Source organism: Rhinopithecus roxellana, chromosome 8, assembly GCF_007565055.1.
Source record: "Rhinopithecus roxellana isolate Shanxi Qingling chromosome 8, ASM756505v1, whole genome shotgun sequence".
NCBI classification, from domain to species: Eukaryota; Metazoa; Chordata; class Mammalia; order Primates; family Cercopithecidae; genus Rhinopithecus; species Rhinopithecus roxellana.
The window spans coordinates 378,627-396,119 of record NC_044556.1 but is presented as its reverse complement, the minus strand read 5'-3'; the positions used below and the strand labels follow the sequence as shown (position 1 = coordinate 396,119).

The window sequence follows — 17,493 nt, the reverse complement described above, 5'->3', positions numbered from 1 at the left end:
ATTTTTGTATTTTCACGTGAGACGGGTTTCACCATGTTGGCCAGGCTGGTCTCGAACTCCTGACCTCAGGTGATCCACTTGCCTCAGCCTCCCAAAGTGCTATAATTACAGGCATAAGTCACTGTGCCCTGCCTGTATGTGGATTTTCTTCCACCTCTGCCACCCTTAGACCAAGCCTTCCTCCTCCTCCTCCTAGGCTTACTCAATGGGAAGATGATGAGGAAGACCTTTATGATGATCCACTTCCACTTAAAGGATGGCTGGTATTTTTTCTCTTCCTTTTCCTGAGGATTTTCTTTTTTCTTTTTTTGTTTTTGGAGACAGAGTCTTGCTCTGTTGCCCAGGCTAGAGAGCAGTAGCACGATCTTGTCTCACTGCAACCTCTGCCTCCCAGGTTCAAGCGATCCTCCTTGTCTTAGCCTCCTGAGTAGATGGGATTACAGGTGCCTGTCACCACGCCCGGCTAATTTTTTGTATTTTTAGTAGAGGTGGTGTATTTTTGTATTTTAGTAGAGGTGTATTTTTTGTATTTTTATTTATTTCACCATGTTGGCCAGGCTGGTCTTGAACTCCTGGCCTCAAGTTATCCTCCTACCTCGGCCTCCCAAAGTGCTGGGATTACAGGCATGAGTCACTGCTCCTGGCTTGTTTTGTTTTCTTTTTTTGAGACGGAGTCTGGCTCTGTCACCAGGCTGGCGTGCAGTGGCGCGATGTCAGCTCACTGCAACATCCGCCTCCCAGGTTCAAGCCACTCTCCTGCCTCAGCCTCCTGAGTAGCTGGGATTACAGGCGCCCACCACCATGTCCAGTTCATTTTTATATTTTTAGTAGAGACGAGGTTTCACAAGGCCAGAATGGTCTCGATCTCCTGACCTCATGATCCACCCGCCTAGGCTTCCCAAAGTGCTGGGATTACAGGTGTGAACCACCACGCCCGGCCCTATATTTTCAATCTCATGAATTACTGCCCTGAGATGAGTCTATGTAACAAAATATCTGAGGTTGAAAAACTGCTTTTTAAAAATAAATCTACCTGAGGCCAGGAGTTTGAGACCAGCCTGGCCAACGTGGCAAAACCCCATCTCTACTAAAAATACAAAAAAATTAGCCAGGTGTGTTGCCTAACGCCTGTAATCCCAGCTACTCGGGAGGCTGAGGCAGAAGAATTGCTTGAACTTGGGAGGCGGAGGCTGCAGCGAGCTGAGATCGCACCATTGCACTCCAGCTTGGCTGACAAGAGCGAAACTCTGTCCCAAAATAAAATTAAATAAAATAATAAATAAAAATAAATCTATGTACAGTGGATCAAGGTCAACACCAGCCATGTAAGTCATGTTGATGACATGGATCTTTGATGTGATTTGATGTCAAGGCACTTCATCTCTGTGGTCTTCCTCCCCCAAGTCTAGCTCCCCGCCTAGTCATGGGAAAAACATCAGACAAATCCCAATGGAGGGACATTCTACAAAGCACCTGACCAGTTCTCCTTGTAACTGTCAAGAGCATCAAAAACACAACGTTTGAGAAACTCACACAGCCTAGAGAATTCTTTTTTCTTCTTCTTGAGACAAGAGTCTCACTCTGTCTCCCAGGCTGGAGTGCAGTGGCGTGATCTTGACTCACTGCAACCTCGGCCCCCCAGGTTCAAGTGATTCTCCTGCCTCAGCCTCCCGAGTAGCTGGGATTACAGGCACCTGCCACCGCGCTCAGCTAATTTTTGTATTTTTAGTAGAGACGGGGTTTCACCCAGTCCAGGGAATTCTAAGGAGATGTAAGGGCTGAATGTCACAGGGGAGCCCAGGACAGAAAAAGGACATTAAGGGGAAAAACAGATTTTTTTTTTTTTTGACAGGGTCTTACTCTTTCGCCCAGACTGGAGTGCAGGGTGTGATCTTGGCTCACCACAACCTCCACCTCCCAGGTTCTCCCAGGGAGACTCCTGTGTCAGTCTCCCGAGTAGCTGTGTTTACAAGCATGCTCCACTACCACACAGCTAATTTTTTGTGTATTTTTAGTAGAGACAGGGTTTCACCATGTTGGCCAGGCTGGTCTTGAACTCCTGACCTCAAATGATTCACCCACCTCGGCCTCCCAAAGTGCTAGGATTACAGGTACGAGCCACCGTGCTCAATCTGCAATTTTTTTTTTTTTTTTTTTAGACAGCGTCTTTCTTGTCGCCCAGGCTGGAGTGCAATGGCGCGATATTGGCTCACTGCAACTCCACCTCCTGAGTTCAAGTGATTCTCCTGCCTCAGCCTCTCGAGTAGCTGGAATTACAGGTGTGCACCACCACGCCCAGCTAATTTTTGTTTTTTAAGTAGAGACAGTTTCACCATGTTGACCAGGCTGAACTCCTGACTTCAGGTGATCCCCCAACCTCAGCCTCCCAAAGTGCTGGGATTACAGGCATGAGCCACCTCACCTGGCCAAAAAACAGAGCAATTCTGAATAAAGTGTGAACTCTAGTTAATAATAATGAATTCATATTGGTTCATTAATCGGGATATAAGTAATGCATAATGTAAGATGTTAAAAATAAGGTAAATTCTCCAAGGGGCTTATGGGAACCCTTCGTATTCTCTTTGCGATCTTTCTGCAAATTTAAAACTGGCCAGGCACAGTGGCACATGTCTGTAATCCCAGCCCTTTGGGAGGCTGAAGTGGGAGGATCACTTGAGCCTCGGTGGTGAAGGCGGGGCAGAGGTTGCAGTGAGCTGAGATCACACCACTGCACTTCATCCTGGGTAACAGAGCTCAGACCCCGTCTCAAAAAAAATTTTAAGGGTAAACTGTCTAAGGGGCTTATGGGAACTCTTTGTATCTTCTTTGTGATTTTCTGCAAATTTAAAACTGTCCTAAAAATAAAGTTGGTTAAAACACAAAAATGGGCAGGGCTTGGTGGCTCACGGCTGTAATCCCAGCACTTTGGGAGGCTGAGACAGGAGAACTGTTTAAGTCAAGGAGTTTGAGACCAGTCTGGGCAACATGGCAAGATCCCATCTCTTTAAATTAAAAAAAAAAAAAAATTACACACAAAAAAAGTAAAAACTTAAGATTTAAAGGGCAATGCTCCACCTATTTTTGCAAGGTTGATCTGCTTCCTGATACCCATGCAGGGAAAACAATGTTTACAGAGATTAAAGAAGCTTCTCGTTTTGTATTAAAATATTTTATATTAATCATTCAAACTTCATTTTATACAACGAATGCATACACCACTGGGGGAGTGTCTGACTGATGCGTGGGAGGGCAGGCGGGGATGTCTGCAGCTATGAGTAGGGAGGAGGCGGGGAGGCCCTGGGTGCTTCCTCTCCTTGACTGACTGGCCCTGTGTTCATTCCCAGAGCAAGAGCGGGAGGCGGTCAGCCCCGGGGGGATGGCACAGTGGAGAGACGGACCTGTAGAAGTGGTAGCCAAGGCCTCCATAAGGGTTTCCCCAGGAGATGTGACCTTTCCAGGTCTTGCAGCCAGTTTGCTCACCCTGAACGAGCCCCCGAGTCCCGGTCCTTGGAGTACGGTGGCGACGGTGTGTGTGTATATATATAGACATCTGCACTGCCCCCTCTCTGGAACCTGCCCGTGCCCTGTCCCGCCTGCACATGGCCCTCGCCTAGGCGGCAGGCATGTCAGCCTTGCTGAGCGCGATGGCCAGTTCCAGGTCCTCCTGCTCCTGCCGCCGCAGCCGCGCCAGCCTCTCCTGTTCCGCCTTCTCGCTCTCCCGCTTGGCCCACGCCAGCTGCTGCTCCTCATTGCCAAACTGCAAAGGAAAAACGGAGAGTGGGTGATGTGGCCCAGGGGCTGGGACCTGCAGGCTGGAGGGAGGCAGGGAATGCGTGGGAGGGGGACAGGGTCCTGCCCACCGCCCGGAGGAGGGTCCGATGTGCAGGGGAAAAGCGTGTCTTGGCTGGGCCCAGTGGGTATGCAAGCCTGGCTCAGGACCCCCATCTGGAAGGCAGAGACGACAGGATGCATGATTGAGTGTGACCATAACCGTGACATCTGGGCCTCAGAAAAACCAGCCACCCTGCCCCACGCAGAGAAGTGAGGATGGGCCCTTGATGCTGGTGGCCAAGAGGTGCAAAGATGGGGAAGTTTGAGTGTGCATGGCTCTAAAGCCCCGCGGTGCAGACAATTCTGCACTCTGAGAACGTGGTATTTCTACCTCCGGCCACACTCCAGAGAGCGCTGAGACCCTCTAAGGGTCCTTTTCTTTTCCCTTTTTTTTTTTTTGAGTCGGAGTCTCGCTGTGTTGCTAGGCTGGACTGCAGTGGCACGGTATCGGCTCACTGCAACCTCCGCCTCCCGGGTTCAAGGGATTCTCCTGCCTCAGCCTCCTGAGTAGCTGGGATTACAGGGGTGCGCTACCATGCCCGGCTAATTTTTGTTTTGTTTTGTTTTGGGACAGAGTCTCGCTCTGTTACCCAGGCTGGAGTGCAATGGAGCAATCTCAGCTCACTGCAAGCTCCACCTCCCAGGTTCCCGCCATTCTCCTGCCTCAGCCTCCCAAGTAGCTGGGACTACAGGCATGCGCCACCACGCCCAGCTAATTTTTTTGTATTTTTAGTAGAGACAGGGTTTCACCATGTTAGCCAGGATGGTCTCGAGCTCCTGACCTCGTGATCTGCCCGCCTCGGCCTCCCAAAGTGCTGGGTTTACAGGCTTGAGCCACCGCAGCTGGCCAATTTTTGTATTTTTAGTAGAGACAGGGTTTCACCATGTTGGTCAGGCTGGTGTTGAACTCCTGACCTTGTGATCCACCCGCCTCAGCCTCCCAAAGTGCTGGGATTACAGGCGTGAGCCACCGCGCCCGGCTCTGAGGGTCGATTTCTCCTAGAACACTGACAAAAGCTGTGGCATTTACACTGCCATTTAGTCAAGTTTTTATCTGTGGGGTGTTTTTCTAAAATGTTCCGTTAAAATAAGAACTTAAAAAAGGGAGAAAAGTATCTTGATGCTGAGCTAGGTGATTTCAAACAACTCAAAGTACTTTAGTTACAAAAAGAAAAGTCACGTCCCACAAGCTCCTCCCCCAGGGTGGGTCCCCATGTCCCAGACATCCAAGAAGTCACTGGCATCATCGGCCCCCTCAGGAAAGCTGCTACCGCTTAGGGACTAAGAGGATTCCCTGATTAACATCTCTCTGCGATGCACTGCCTCTGACCAGCTCTCTGCTAAATGCTGGAGTAACACCAAAGATAACACACGCGGTGGCTCTTCCCCAGGCGCCCTTGGGAGCAGAAATATACAAACAATCCCAGTACAATCCAGGACCCAGGCTCTCAAGGAGGGCCCCGCAGACTCCCTGGGGAGGATGGGGAAGGAAGCACACAGGAACACTCACGGCCTCTCCACCACACGCAACACTATGTCTGTGTGACAACCTGGGGGTGGGCCCGCTGTCATGTCATCCCTCTGACAGCTGGGGACGCTGAGGCCAGGGAAGGGGTGGCTCACACTCTACACTTTTTTCCCCCAGGCCAGCGGAGGGTGGGATACCGGCTGAAACTGACAGGGAGGATGCGTCCCCACAAGGTTCGGGGTGTGAGGCTCAATGCCCGACCTTGGGGTTGCCAGGACAAAGCATGGGGTGGGATAAGCCAGACTGAGGAGGGGCTCATGGGCCCCAGAAAGGAGCTGGGATTTCCCTGTGGAGGCTCCGTGGGCGAGTGAGTTGGGTGATCAGATTGGCAGCGTCTGGATATTTCATGGCTTGATGGTGGCATAAGCGGGGGTCAGGAGAGACGAGGGCCAGATGGCAGGGCTGGGGGGACTGGGCCAGGTGCAGGAGCGGGTGGATGCAAGAACCCTGGTTGGGAGGCAGATGTGGCAGTGAGGAGGACGCGGAGGCCTGGAGGCCTCCCTCTAGCTGGCCTCAGGACCCAGACGGGGGACAGGCGGAGTGTCAGTATCAAGAAAAGACATCTCTCGGAGGAAGGGCTGAGTCTTGACTTCTTAAAGAGGCACTGCCCAGCTAAACACTTGGGGGTCTGATGAGTCTCCAGGTCGGACTCCCTTCCTGCCATTGTGTCACCGCCATGGGCACAGATAAGCTCACTTTGGGGAATTTTCCAACACCTCATGGGGAGAAAAACAAGGAAAAAAACAAGTGCAGGTGGAAATTATTCCATGGTGCTGCTGACAACAGTGGGAGGGAGACAGCGCGGCTGACGGGGACCTCACCCTCCACCAGCCTTGAGGACAGAGTGGGTGAGAGCTGATGGTAATATTCGCCCGGATCCAAATCAAAGGCTGGAACGGCCAAGTGAACCGGCCTGCTGGGTCTGAACCACAGGCCCCTGTTCTTCTTTGGCCCCGCTGAATCCCCGTGTCGCAGAGTGTCACAGAAGTGCCTTCTGCTTGAGGGATCTGTGTTTCCAAATGAAACTTTCAGTAGGAAAGTTCCCGGTGCCTTCAGAGTTGACTGGTTCAAGGCCAGCTCACGAATCCACTACGGAGACATGCAAGCATGCACTTAGGAGGCACGCTGAGCTGTGAGGTCTGCGAGAGCTCTCCGGAAAGGGGACTCCGCGGCTCCCTCTGCGTCTGCTGTCTTAGCCCTGGACGGGGTTACCTTCTAGTTCTCAGATCTGGGTGGGTCACATGGGCCAGAATCTGGATGCCTGTGGGTGTGGCTGATGCAAAATCAACAGTGGCTGGGATTCACACCGGCTCTGATTTCTGCTTCCCTCTGGCACTACCATGGAACCAAGACACCGCAGGGGCCGGACACACCGCCCTCGCCAAGGTCTGCCCACTCAGGATGCGGTTCATTTTCAGAAGCAAATAAGTGGTTCATTTCGGCAGCCTCTTAGAAATCCGCAGTTCAGACAGCTCAGCACGCTGGGCGATGGGACAGCCCGGGGAGGCGCCCGGCACCTGTCCTCACTAGGAACGGACACTGGCACTCCAAGGCGTCTGATGGCACTTCCACCCCACCATGTGCAGGACACGCCTAGCCACTTCCTATTCATTCACTTACTCTGACATTGAGATCGCATCCAACTCCTTCAGTAATTCAAAGCATGGCCTAGCTTATCTGATATTTGCACTGCTCTTAATTCGAACTTCCAAAAGAACCATTCTGCTAACCTAGAAATGCCACTTCCTAATACACACATTTGCCTGAGACAGAAAGGCCTGCTTTTAAAGAAATACCAGAGAGGGAAGAGGGTTCCCGGGAACAGCCACACGCACCAATAACCCACTGATGGAAATTTGGGGCTTGTAAATTAGAGGGTTCTGGAGAGGCACAGCCGGGGCACCACCTCCACAAGTGAGGTGGGGGTGACCTGGGCCCCCTGACTGCCATCATGGACTGGGCTGCTCCTGCACAGGTGAAAACGTGCCCTGAACAGCAGTCTCAGAACATCCGAAAGAGTCACGCTGCCAATCTGCCGGGCAGACAGCCCTCTTGGCATTTGCTCAGGGAAGTGGAATCATCCAAACCAGAGGAAGCAGCTGTGCCCTCTTCTAAGTTAGCACAAATACTCAAGATCCAGCGGACCCAGAACCCCCCGGCTGATCGGCTGAGCCCCCGAATGCCGTGAACATGGAGAGACGCCTCGAGTCCCCAGACGGGGCTGGTTATGGATGATTTTGGACAATGATATGACCCAAGGGGACAAGCAAAAACAATGAAGGATCCTGTCTTCACTCACCCCATCCCTTCAGAGTGGCTGAAGTACACTATCTGATCATTTCCTCTGGAAAAAACTGGGGTGTCTGCAGTGGGAAAAGTGATTTTAAGCAGAAAACAGGCCCAGTGCAGGGGCTCATGCCTGTAATCCCAACACTTTGGGAGGCCAAGGCAGGAGGATCGTTTGAGCCCAGAGTTCAAAGACCAGTCTGGGTAGTAAAGCGAGACCTTGTCCCCACCAGAACATTTTAAAATTAGCCAGATGTGGTGGTGTGTGCCTGAGGTCCCAGCTACATGGGAGGCTCAGGCGGGACGACTGCTAGAGCCCAGGAGGTCAAGGCTGTGGTGAGGTTGTGATTGCACTACTGCACTCCAGCCTGGGCAACAGAGTGAGACCCATCTCTGAAAATGTAAAAACCAAAAAACTAGGTGAAAAAAAAACCCCAGAAAACAGCAGGGCTGCACCCAGGCCTGGGTGGAATTTGCTCTCCCACCAGGAGAGGAGGGTGACAAACTGGCTGGCGCTGTTTTAAAACTACAGTTAACAATTGTTCTGGAACTACCAGAAATGCTAAACCAAACGATACCTTGAAATCTTGGGTGGTTTTTTTCTTTTTTTTTTTAATGTTTTCGAAAAAACGAGCCCTTTGGGTGTTGGGGTCACAGGAAATAGAACTATGAATTTCAGAAAGAAAACAGTCATTTCTTCAAGCTGCCGTTCACCCCACTTACCTAACTCTTCCCTACCCAAGACAGAGTACCTGAGTCATGTGTGAAGAGTTCTGTTTTCTTTAAATCAGCATTTAATATTTTTCCACCACAAAATAAATGAAGGGCTATTCAAGAAACTCTAGATAAAGCAGGTTTTGTTTCTGGCTTTTATTAACAATGTCACCATTTTGTATAGACCCTCAGGGCGCATCTAGGGTCAACAAAATCAAACTCACTACAGTTGTAAAATATTTATAGGTCACCAAGAGCCAGAAACAGGTCAGGGTCTTGGGAGACCTAAATAAGCCACACGGGCCAGTCATGTGTAACCCCAGTACTTCAAGGTGGGAGGACAGCTTGAGGCCAGGAGGTCCAGACCAGCCCAGGCAACACAGCAAGACCCGATCTCTACCAAAAAAATAAAAAATCAGCCTTGCGTGGTGTTGCACGCCTGTCGTCCCAGCTACTCAGGAGGCCAAGACAGGAGGATTGCTTGAGCCCAGGAATTCGGGGTTACAAGTAAGCTCTGATCGTGCCAATGCAGTCCAGCCTGGGCAACATAACGAGACCCTGTCGCTAAAATAAATAATTGATAAATAAGCCATAGGATAGCTGTGCACGGTGGAGATCATCAAGGTGGCTCAGAAACAAATCAGGTGCTTTCTGTGCATTGACATGGCAGGGCCTGTGTTCAAAGAGCCATCCCAGGAGTCGGAGCATCTATAAATAACATGTCTCACACCTAATGATGAAGGAACTAACAAGCTCAAAGGAAGAAAGCGAGTGCGTCACACACAATAAAACCAATTCTGGGCAGACAACACCTGAAGCTTTCAGAGAACAAGATTTTCATGTATCAAGGAAGCTACTAAAAACTCCTTGAAGCGACGGCATGTTACAATCTGGAGTATTTTTCACACAGAGAAAAACAAAGCCAGGCTTTCAAAATCCCGGGATTTGCTTCTGAAAAGGCACTAAACTTTGCTCAACAGCTTTTTTGAGCTCTTTTTGTTTTGGTTTTCAGAGTGGCTGTTCTAGACTGGATTTCTTTTTTCATTGGGGCTGGTAACTGACATTTAAAAGCTTTTAAAAAACAAAAAACAACAAAAAAAACTTCAAATTGCTCTTCCCTGGTGTGATCTGCCTGAAGTCCCTCAATTTGTACTTGTGGCACAAAATGCATGGGGCGGGACTATGAGAACTTGTGCACAAAGGGCTTTTTGGGGACAGCAGAACCCTAATGTCACTTTTGCAGTCTTTTTTTCATACTTCGGAAGTGTTTGACATCTTGGCTTCCAAAAACCAGTGAACACAACAGCCTCGGTGCGACAGAAATAATACAAGGAATCTACCATGAAGGACAGATGCGTCCCGCCTCCCTGCTGGAAGAAAACATGCCCTTACGATAGCGCATCAAAACCGCAGCTCTTTTTTTTTTATTGAGAAACTGTTTTTCTTACAGAAGTGGCAGTGTAGAATAAATAACGCGAGGGACAGAGAGTGTGAGGTACCAAGAGGCTAAAGAAGCTGGGAGGTTTGCCTTTAAAAAGAGACAAAAATCCCAGGGAAGCTGCAAGCGGAAGGAGAGGGTGTGGCCCGGCGGCGGAGGACTCAACTTACAGAGGTGAAGTCTGCAAAGCCCGAGGCAGAGGCCTTAGAAGGTTTAGCTGCAGAGGAGGGGACAAATGGGTCTTTTCCACTAAACGGGTCCCCAAACCCCTTTTTACTTTGGAACGGGTCGCCGCTGTCAGCCCCGAGTGGCTGGAATGGATCGGGGGCCTCGGGAAAGTCTGCAGAACCAAGCTGGCTTACAGGTGTACTTTTACCTGGAAAGTTTAGGAGAAAAAAAAAAGGAGAAAGAAAGAAATATGAGTTACTCACCCGGACAGAGCAGAATGCCGGTGGGCACAAGCCTGGGGCGCTTCTCTGGAAAGAGCTTGGAATTTGGCTAACAGGCGGGATGGGGGTAGCCTGGGGAATCCCAGTTTTAATCAGCTTTATCCCAGGGGCTTAACGGGTGGTGAACAACACAGGGAAAACACTTCAGATGACTCCCATACACAACACACACAGAGCAGCTAAAACCTGAGTTGTCCTTGAATAGTTTGCATGCAGGTACGTTTCAAACAGATTCAAGTTAGCATGGCAACACATTTACTAACACACTAATTTAAAAAATCATGGCTGAGCAGAAAAATACACTGCAAGCATCTAACAGTAAAAAAAAAAAAAAAAAAAAAAAAAAAAAAGGCGGGGTGGGGGAGAGTTACTTACAAACGAAGAGGGATTAGTTTCACAAGGTGGTATGGTTATTAGGTGTGTTAGTTATGAGGGTCTGCACACAGCTCTGCCACGCCGTGGTTTAAGTTCTTTTTTTTTTCTTTTTTGAGACAGAGTCTCACTCTGTCACCTGGGCTGAAATGCAGTGGTGCAATCACGGCTCATTGCAGCCTTGGCCTCCAGGGCTCAAGCGATCCTCCCACCTCAGCCTCCTACAGGCATGAGCCACCATGCGTGGCTAATTTTTGTATTTTTAGTAGAGATGGGATTTTGCCATGTTGCCCAGGCTAACCTCAAACTCCTGGCCTCAAGTCATCTGCCCGCCTCAGCCTTCCAAAGTGCTGGGATTACAGGCGTGAGCCACTGCGCTTGGCCTTAAGTTCTTTTTTAGCTCCCACTTCTGTCCCTCTGGTGTTGGTGGCTCCAAGGGGCAGGGTTTGTCTGGGCCTTTCTGGGCTTCTGACAAGCAGGGAACTCCAGGATGCCCAGTCCCGGCAAGGCATATCTTGACAGGGAGGTGGGAAAGAAGGGTTCAGAAGTGGAGGAAAATGATTCTGTGTGAGGGACATGGCCTGAAGACAGGTGGCTTTTCCCAATGCATACTGCCAATGTACCAGAACATTCCACCAAGAAGCAGAGGCCTGTTGAGATCTGTTTGGTGACGGGAGTTCCCACCTGCCAGGCCTTCTAGCATCTGCAGTTTGCAGGCCAGCCGGACTGACTCCATGCTCCTGTGTGACACCCCTCTATCTGCCCAATGGGGTCCCTGGGCATTCAATGTGGTCCATGCAGCACCCCAGACTGGAGGCTCAATAACATGTAACACAATTCCAGTGTGTTAACTCTGGAAGTTTCAAGGCTAATGTTTAGAAAGAAACCAGGAACTTTCTTTCTAAAGAAAGTTGACCTTGGATCTCTGGCTGCACCTCCAAAGAGCACCTTGGCTCCCAGCCACACCTGCCCCGCGCACCACCTGAGCCTGGGACGCCTGCCTTCCTCATCTGGTAGAATGAGCTCACACAGGCCATCTTCGGTCCCTCTCCATGCCCAGATCTAAAGCCGTTCCCTCTGTTCCTGCAGCAGATCAGCCATCCCAGGCCTCATTTTTGACTTGGAGACAAACTCCCCGACAGCCCACCCTTGCGGCCTGCCTGCCTCCGCCTGTCCCACAGGGTTCCACCAGGGTCACCGTCACATCCTTGGCTGACCTCTGGCCACCGGCTGTGGGAGATCCTTCCAGACTTTCCCCGTCTGTGTGATTCCATCTAAGAGGCCCTTCCTCAGGGTTGGAGGGAGAGCTGTCCTGGGCTCTATTAGGACTCACATGGATGAGAAAGGAGGGAGGGTGAGGCCTGGTATCAGTCTCCTCCTGTGGCCTCAAATCAATTCACTGTCAGTCCCAAGGCCCAGTTAGCAAAGGGGGCCCTGGGATCTGGAAGGGGCCCACACGGACTATCTTTGCCAAAACTTGTGGGCAAGCCATGCTGGAGACCCTTCCCTAGAGGGGTAGCGCCCAGCCCACGCGGGCAGGACAGGAATGTGGCCCCTCTGCCTCCGACAGCGCCTGCCCTCTCAGGGCAGTCCCCATGTGTCTCTCTTTCTCTATCCCCAGATGTCCCTCCCACCTTCAGCTCTACTGCAGCCTCCTCCTACCCCTGACCTCCCCAGGTCTGCAGAGAGCAGGGTGATCTGGCCCAGCCCGCAGCCCCCGGGCTGGTTCCACTGGCCTTGAGGAACTGCCTCACACCCCCACCTCAAGACCGCCTCCCATGCAGGGCCACTCCTGGTCCCAGGCACGAGCCAATGGGAAGCCAAGGCCTCGCTGCAGGGTCTCCAGGACTTGCCCCCTTCCCTCTCCTAAGGCCCAAGGGACGGGCAGGCAGCTCTGGCTGGAGGCGGTCAAGTGAGGCCTGCCCAGGCTCCTGTGAACCCCACGCTGTCCACTGGAGCAGAGGGGACTCCTGAGCAGGATGGAGGGTGGGCGAGGGCCCCTCACTTCCACCCTCCCGTCCCTAGAAGCCTCGTCTCCCTATTGGCTACCCACCAGCTCGGCTCCCTTCCCTGTGAGCCAAACCCACCCAGCAAAGTGGGCTCTTAACACAGGTAGGCCCCAGCACCCTGCCCAGACTGCTTGAGGGCTTCCCCCACTTGGGGATGACACCCCAGTTTTGTCCAGGTGGCACCTCCTTCCCCAGAAACCCCCAAACCCAGGGCTTCTTTCCTGGCTATGCCTTGTCCCTCTGCCTGGAAGGCACTCCCAACTGGAATGCCATCACAGGTGGGGGCCTTCTCAGGGAAGAAATGGCAGCCCCTTCCCCATCAGGCCTGTGTTCAGTTCTGCAGCCCAGCCCTGGGGCTAGGAGTGGCCCTGGACGACGGTGGGGGCATGGTGGCCACCCCCTTCAGCCTGGCATTGGCTGCTGTCAGCCTGTTTCTTAATCCAAGCAAAGGGCTGTGTCCCCCGCAACAACTGTTCGTATGTTCAAGTCCTAACCCCTGTGCCTTAGAATATGACCATACTTGAAGATAGCATATTTAAAGGGGTAACTGAGTTAAAATGAAGTCACAGGGTCAATGACTGTCCTCACTGAAAGAGTTTAGGACACAGATCTATGCACAGAAATAGCCGCGTGACTATGCGCCAGGCCAAGGAGAAGCCTCAGAAGAAACCAACTGCACTGGCGCCTTGATCTTGGACTTTGAGCCTCTAGAACTGCGGGACAATCCATGTCCACTGTTTAGGCTGAGATAGAGCAAGTGTGAGCAGGGAGCCACCAAAGCCACGGGCAGGGGCGCCCTGGGGGACAATGTGACAGTGTCCTGCACCCCAACCTGTGGGTTTGCAGCAGGGAGAGACAGTGACCTCAGCCAGTCCCTGGAGCCCCTGCCTGCCTCTGCCCAGCCTCTCCCTCCACGGGAAAGCCCCCCCACGCCAGGGTCCCTCACCACTCTGTCTGCTTCCCGTGGCACTGGCCTCTGGCATGGCCGAGGGTCAGCTCTGTGAATAGTGGGCCCAGCATACCCATACAAATGCCAGCCAATACTGCCCCATGTCCCTGGTGCCCTCCAGCCCAGGGCTCGCCACAGTGGGCTTCAGGAGGTCCTGGTGAACCAGGTGCCACCTGTTACAGATTCCACAGGTCTCCAGGGACCTAGGGCCCTTTGGAGCAACACCCTGGGAAGCAAGAAGGGAATAAAGGCATCTGGCCTTCCTGGTTTGCAGGAAACAGTGATGTTACTGTGCCTGCTTGGCTATTTATTTTTCCTCGAATACCTACGTGATATGGATCAAATCGCAAGATTCTAGCAGAGGAAACAGGAAGTGTTTCCAGGGGAGAAGCTCAAAGTCCCAGGACACGGTGTAGCCCCCTGGGACGGGCAGCAAGTCCAGGATGGACACTGCTTGATTTCTCGAAGCCGTTCCTGCAGGGAAAGATGATCTGAGGCAGATCCGCAAGTATCTGGAGAGGGGTGTAAAGGGAGGACGCCCCAGTCAGGCCCCCAAGAACAACCGCCACGGTACCGAAGGTTCACATAAATCAGTCATTTTTGAGTTGCTTTTCTTCTTCTTTTCAATGAAGATCTTCCTCCCTTGGTTTGGGGGGTTTAAAAAAGAGATTGGTTTTTGGGAGGAGTGGTTAAGAATTCTGCCTGCTACCATTTCAAGCTGAGGTTTCTGATGCGCAAAGAGATGATCGGAGATGAAAAGCTTCGTTCACACCAAGAACTGCCTGTGCCTGGTTTTGCTCTGTTGCCGAAACCGTTGTTATTTAGAAATCATGACTACGGTAATATGAAACCAGGGCATATCAACTGCTGGCCTCTTGTTTTCAGAAGGAAAAAAAAACAACAACAACCGTTTTTTTCTCAGTTGTCAGTGTTTGTGCTTTGGCAAAGAGGCGATTTTGGACCTGACATGTGTGAGGTCGGCCGAGTGCCCGGTCCAGCTCTCAACCTTGCTGATGACCGGAGGCTTTGTGCAATTAAAGCCCCCAGCATCACTGCAGGGCCACGGCTCTCAGCCCAAAACTTCCCACTTTTGCTCAGCGATTTATTTTTAGCAGCTGTATTTTTCAAACCTTCTAGGTCTAGTTCCTGCTTTTATGTAACCACTTCTGCTAACTCCTTAATCGTTTTTTCCGATTTTCTGAGGTGTAGCTTATCTCAAACGTGACAAAGTAACTTTAATGTGCCTCCAGTCCCTAAAGCAAAAGCTGCAACGCGCACCCACGGCAGGGTTTTATACTTTTTCATGGCTCCAGAAAACATGAGTAAGGAGACAGCTTTACTGATGTGCATTTCAGAAAAGGGGACGGAAATCCTAAAAACAAAACCCAGCAAAGTTGGTATAGAAACATCTGGGAATGATGGCATTAAACCGGGTATCAGGCATCATCCTGGCACCCGGTTTGATGCCATCATTCCTAGATATTTGCGGCGGGAACTACCGGGGCCCGCAGCAGACGGCAGTGAATAAAGACAAATGAAATTAAAGACCCTCATGGGTGTGCTGACTGCCTACCGCAGGGAGACTTCATTAACAGGGGGCAAGGGATACAAAATTGAAGAAAAGGCAAAATAGAACTTATTTTCAAACCACAGCAGTTTCAACAGTTACCCAAGCGGTGTACCGAAACCACACACAGGACTGACTTTAGCAAAAACAATATGAACCAAATGGTTTACCACAGTGTGTGCTGTTAAAAAAAAAAAAAAAAAAAAAAAAAAAAAAAAAAAAAAAAACTTGGTGGCCGGCTCCACCCTGATAGAAATTTCTTTAATTCTCCTATTTCTGCTATTTCTCAAGCTTCTTCTCGAGGTTGCGCACGTCCCTAGCACCCGGGATCGGGGCTGTGATGGGCTGGCTCTGCTGCACTAGTGTTCTTGGTCAGCAAAGTTTTTCAGGGTTCTGACTTTTCTATCTTGCTTTGCAGGAAGCCCTCCGCTTAAAAGCATTCTCAAGAGCTGGGTACCAAAAAAAAAAAAAGAAGGAAAAAAAAAACACAAAAAACAAACAATTAAAAAAAATTGAATAGAAATATACAATTGCAAACCCTAAAAATGGTGAATGCTATAAAAATCTTGGAAAGGAAATTCTCTTGGTTTAAACTTTTTGCTTAGGAGGAGAATAAAAGGCTCGTGTGAGGTAGGGTCTTAATCAATCTGATTAATAAAAATATTAGAAATAAACGTGAGAGGGAGAGAGTGTGTGTGTTTGATCCTGGCTAGGTTCTATTTATACAGTTTGACACTGGCTAGGTTCTATTTATACAGTGCTGTACTTGGAAAATGCAGTTCTGTAGATGAGAGATAAATACAAAACAAAAGAAAACAAAAAAATACAAAACAAGGGTTTGTGGTCAGGGCAGCTGCCCACCTTCGCTATTATCCTATACAACACAGAACCATCACACAACTGTCACTCATCCTACACAACAGGACACACACACAAGCATCACTGATCCTACACAACAGTGGACACACACCCACAACCATCATTGATCCTACACAACCGGGGACACACACCCACAAGCATCACTGATCCTACACAACGGGACACACACCCACAAACATCACTGATCCTACACAACGGGACACACACCCACAAGCATCACTGATCCTACACAACAGTGGACACATACACACAACCATCATTGATCCTACACAACCGGGGACACACACCCACAAGCATCACTGATCCTACACAACAGGGGACACATACACACAAGCATCATTGATCCTACACAACAGGAAATGGCCACACAACAGTCATTCACCCTGCACAATATGGACACTCACACAACACACATTCATCCTGCACAATATGGACACTCACACAACACCCATTCATCCTATACAACAGAGGATGCCCACACAATTGTCATTCATCCTGCAGAACACAAGATACCCACACAACTGTCATTCACCCTACGCAACAGGTGATCCCACACATCTCTCGTTCATCCTGCACAACAGGCACACCCACACAACTGTCCTTCATTCCACACAACAGGTGAACCACACAAAACCATCATTCACCCTACATAACACAGACACCTACGCAACTGTCATTCACCCTACACAACCGGTGATCCCACACAACCACAACTGTCATTCATCCTACACAACACAGATGCCCATACAACTGGCAGGCTTCTGAGAGTCACACTGCATAGGAGAGCAGTGGCCCAGCTGGGGCACCACTCCAGCAGAGCTCATCCAAGGCCACTGATATGTCTTATTCCTCCCTCCCCATCCTGCCAGAAGAAAAGCTGACCTGCAGGGAGAGGGGAGAAAGAGAGAAAACAGTATAGGTTCTCAAATTCATCACTGCTGGGGACTTGTCTTGAAAAAGAGTGCTTTTCCCCAACACACGCCAACGTCTTCCTCTGGCTCCCATCTAAGACGCATGAGGGGAGTTCATTTTTTACAATATAACACACGGGACTACATAAGGGACCCGCAGGCTGAGTCCTGCAGGCGCCAGCCCCGCGCGCGCTCTGCCTTAGATCAAAGCTGTGTCAAGCAGCACAGCCCTGGGAGATAAGAATCTGAGGTCCCTGCGATCGCAGCGTTGAGATTTTCCACTAAAAATATTTACCAAATTTTGAGAAAATCTGCTTCATGCATTGAAGGGAACAGGATGAGGTTTGGTTCTGAACTGTTGAGAAAAGCTGAACAAATATTTACTACGAGCCACTGGTGGCCGGTGTGTTTTCCTGCCCTGTGAGGTGTGTGAGGTGGGCAGGGGGCTGTTGAACCCGATGGCTGCAGCCTCATCTTGCCATTAAGAGAAGAAGAAAGCGGGGAGAAGGTGCCGTGCTTTGGGGTCCTCAAAAGGCAAATATCATTTGAAGTGAGAAATA

General features: G+C 50.5%; 1 protein-coding gene across 15 annotated transcripts in view; it reads right to left on the bottom strand.

Annotated features, from left to right (window-relative positions):
- Window positions 1-3,152: 3,152 nt before the first annotated feature.
- Window positions 3,153-17,493, bottom strand: part of EPS15L1 (epidermal growth factor receptor pathway substrate 15 like 1) — a 119,788-nt gene continuing 105,447 nt past the window's right edge. For 7 of the 15 annotated variants that reach the window (XR_747795.2, XM_010361486.2, XM_010361487.2 and 4 more), the window contains 2 exons: window positions 9,968-10,173; window positions 3,154-3,757 (listed from right to left, as the gene is read on the bottom strand). Coding sequence is in view for 13 of the 15 variants with exons in the window: in XM_010361486.2 (XP_010359788.1) it covers window positions 3,611-3,757; window positions 9,968-10,173 (353 nt within the window). In the remaining 2 variants the exon portion in view is untranslated. Of the gene's footprint in view, window positions 3,758-9,771; window positions 10,174-17,493 lie in introns of those variants that run through there. The other 8 variants (XM_030935898.1, XM_030935900.1, XM_010361491.2 and 5 more) reach the window with 5 other exon arrangements.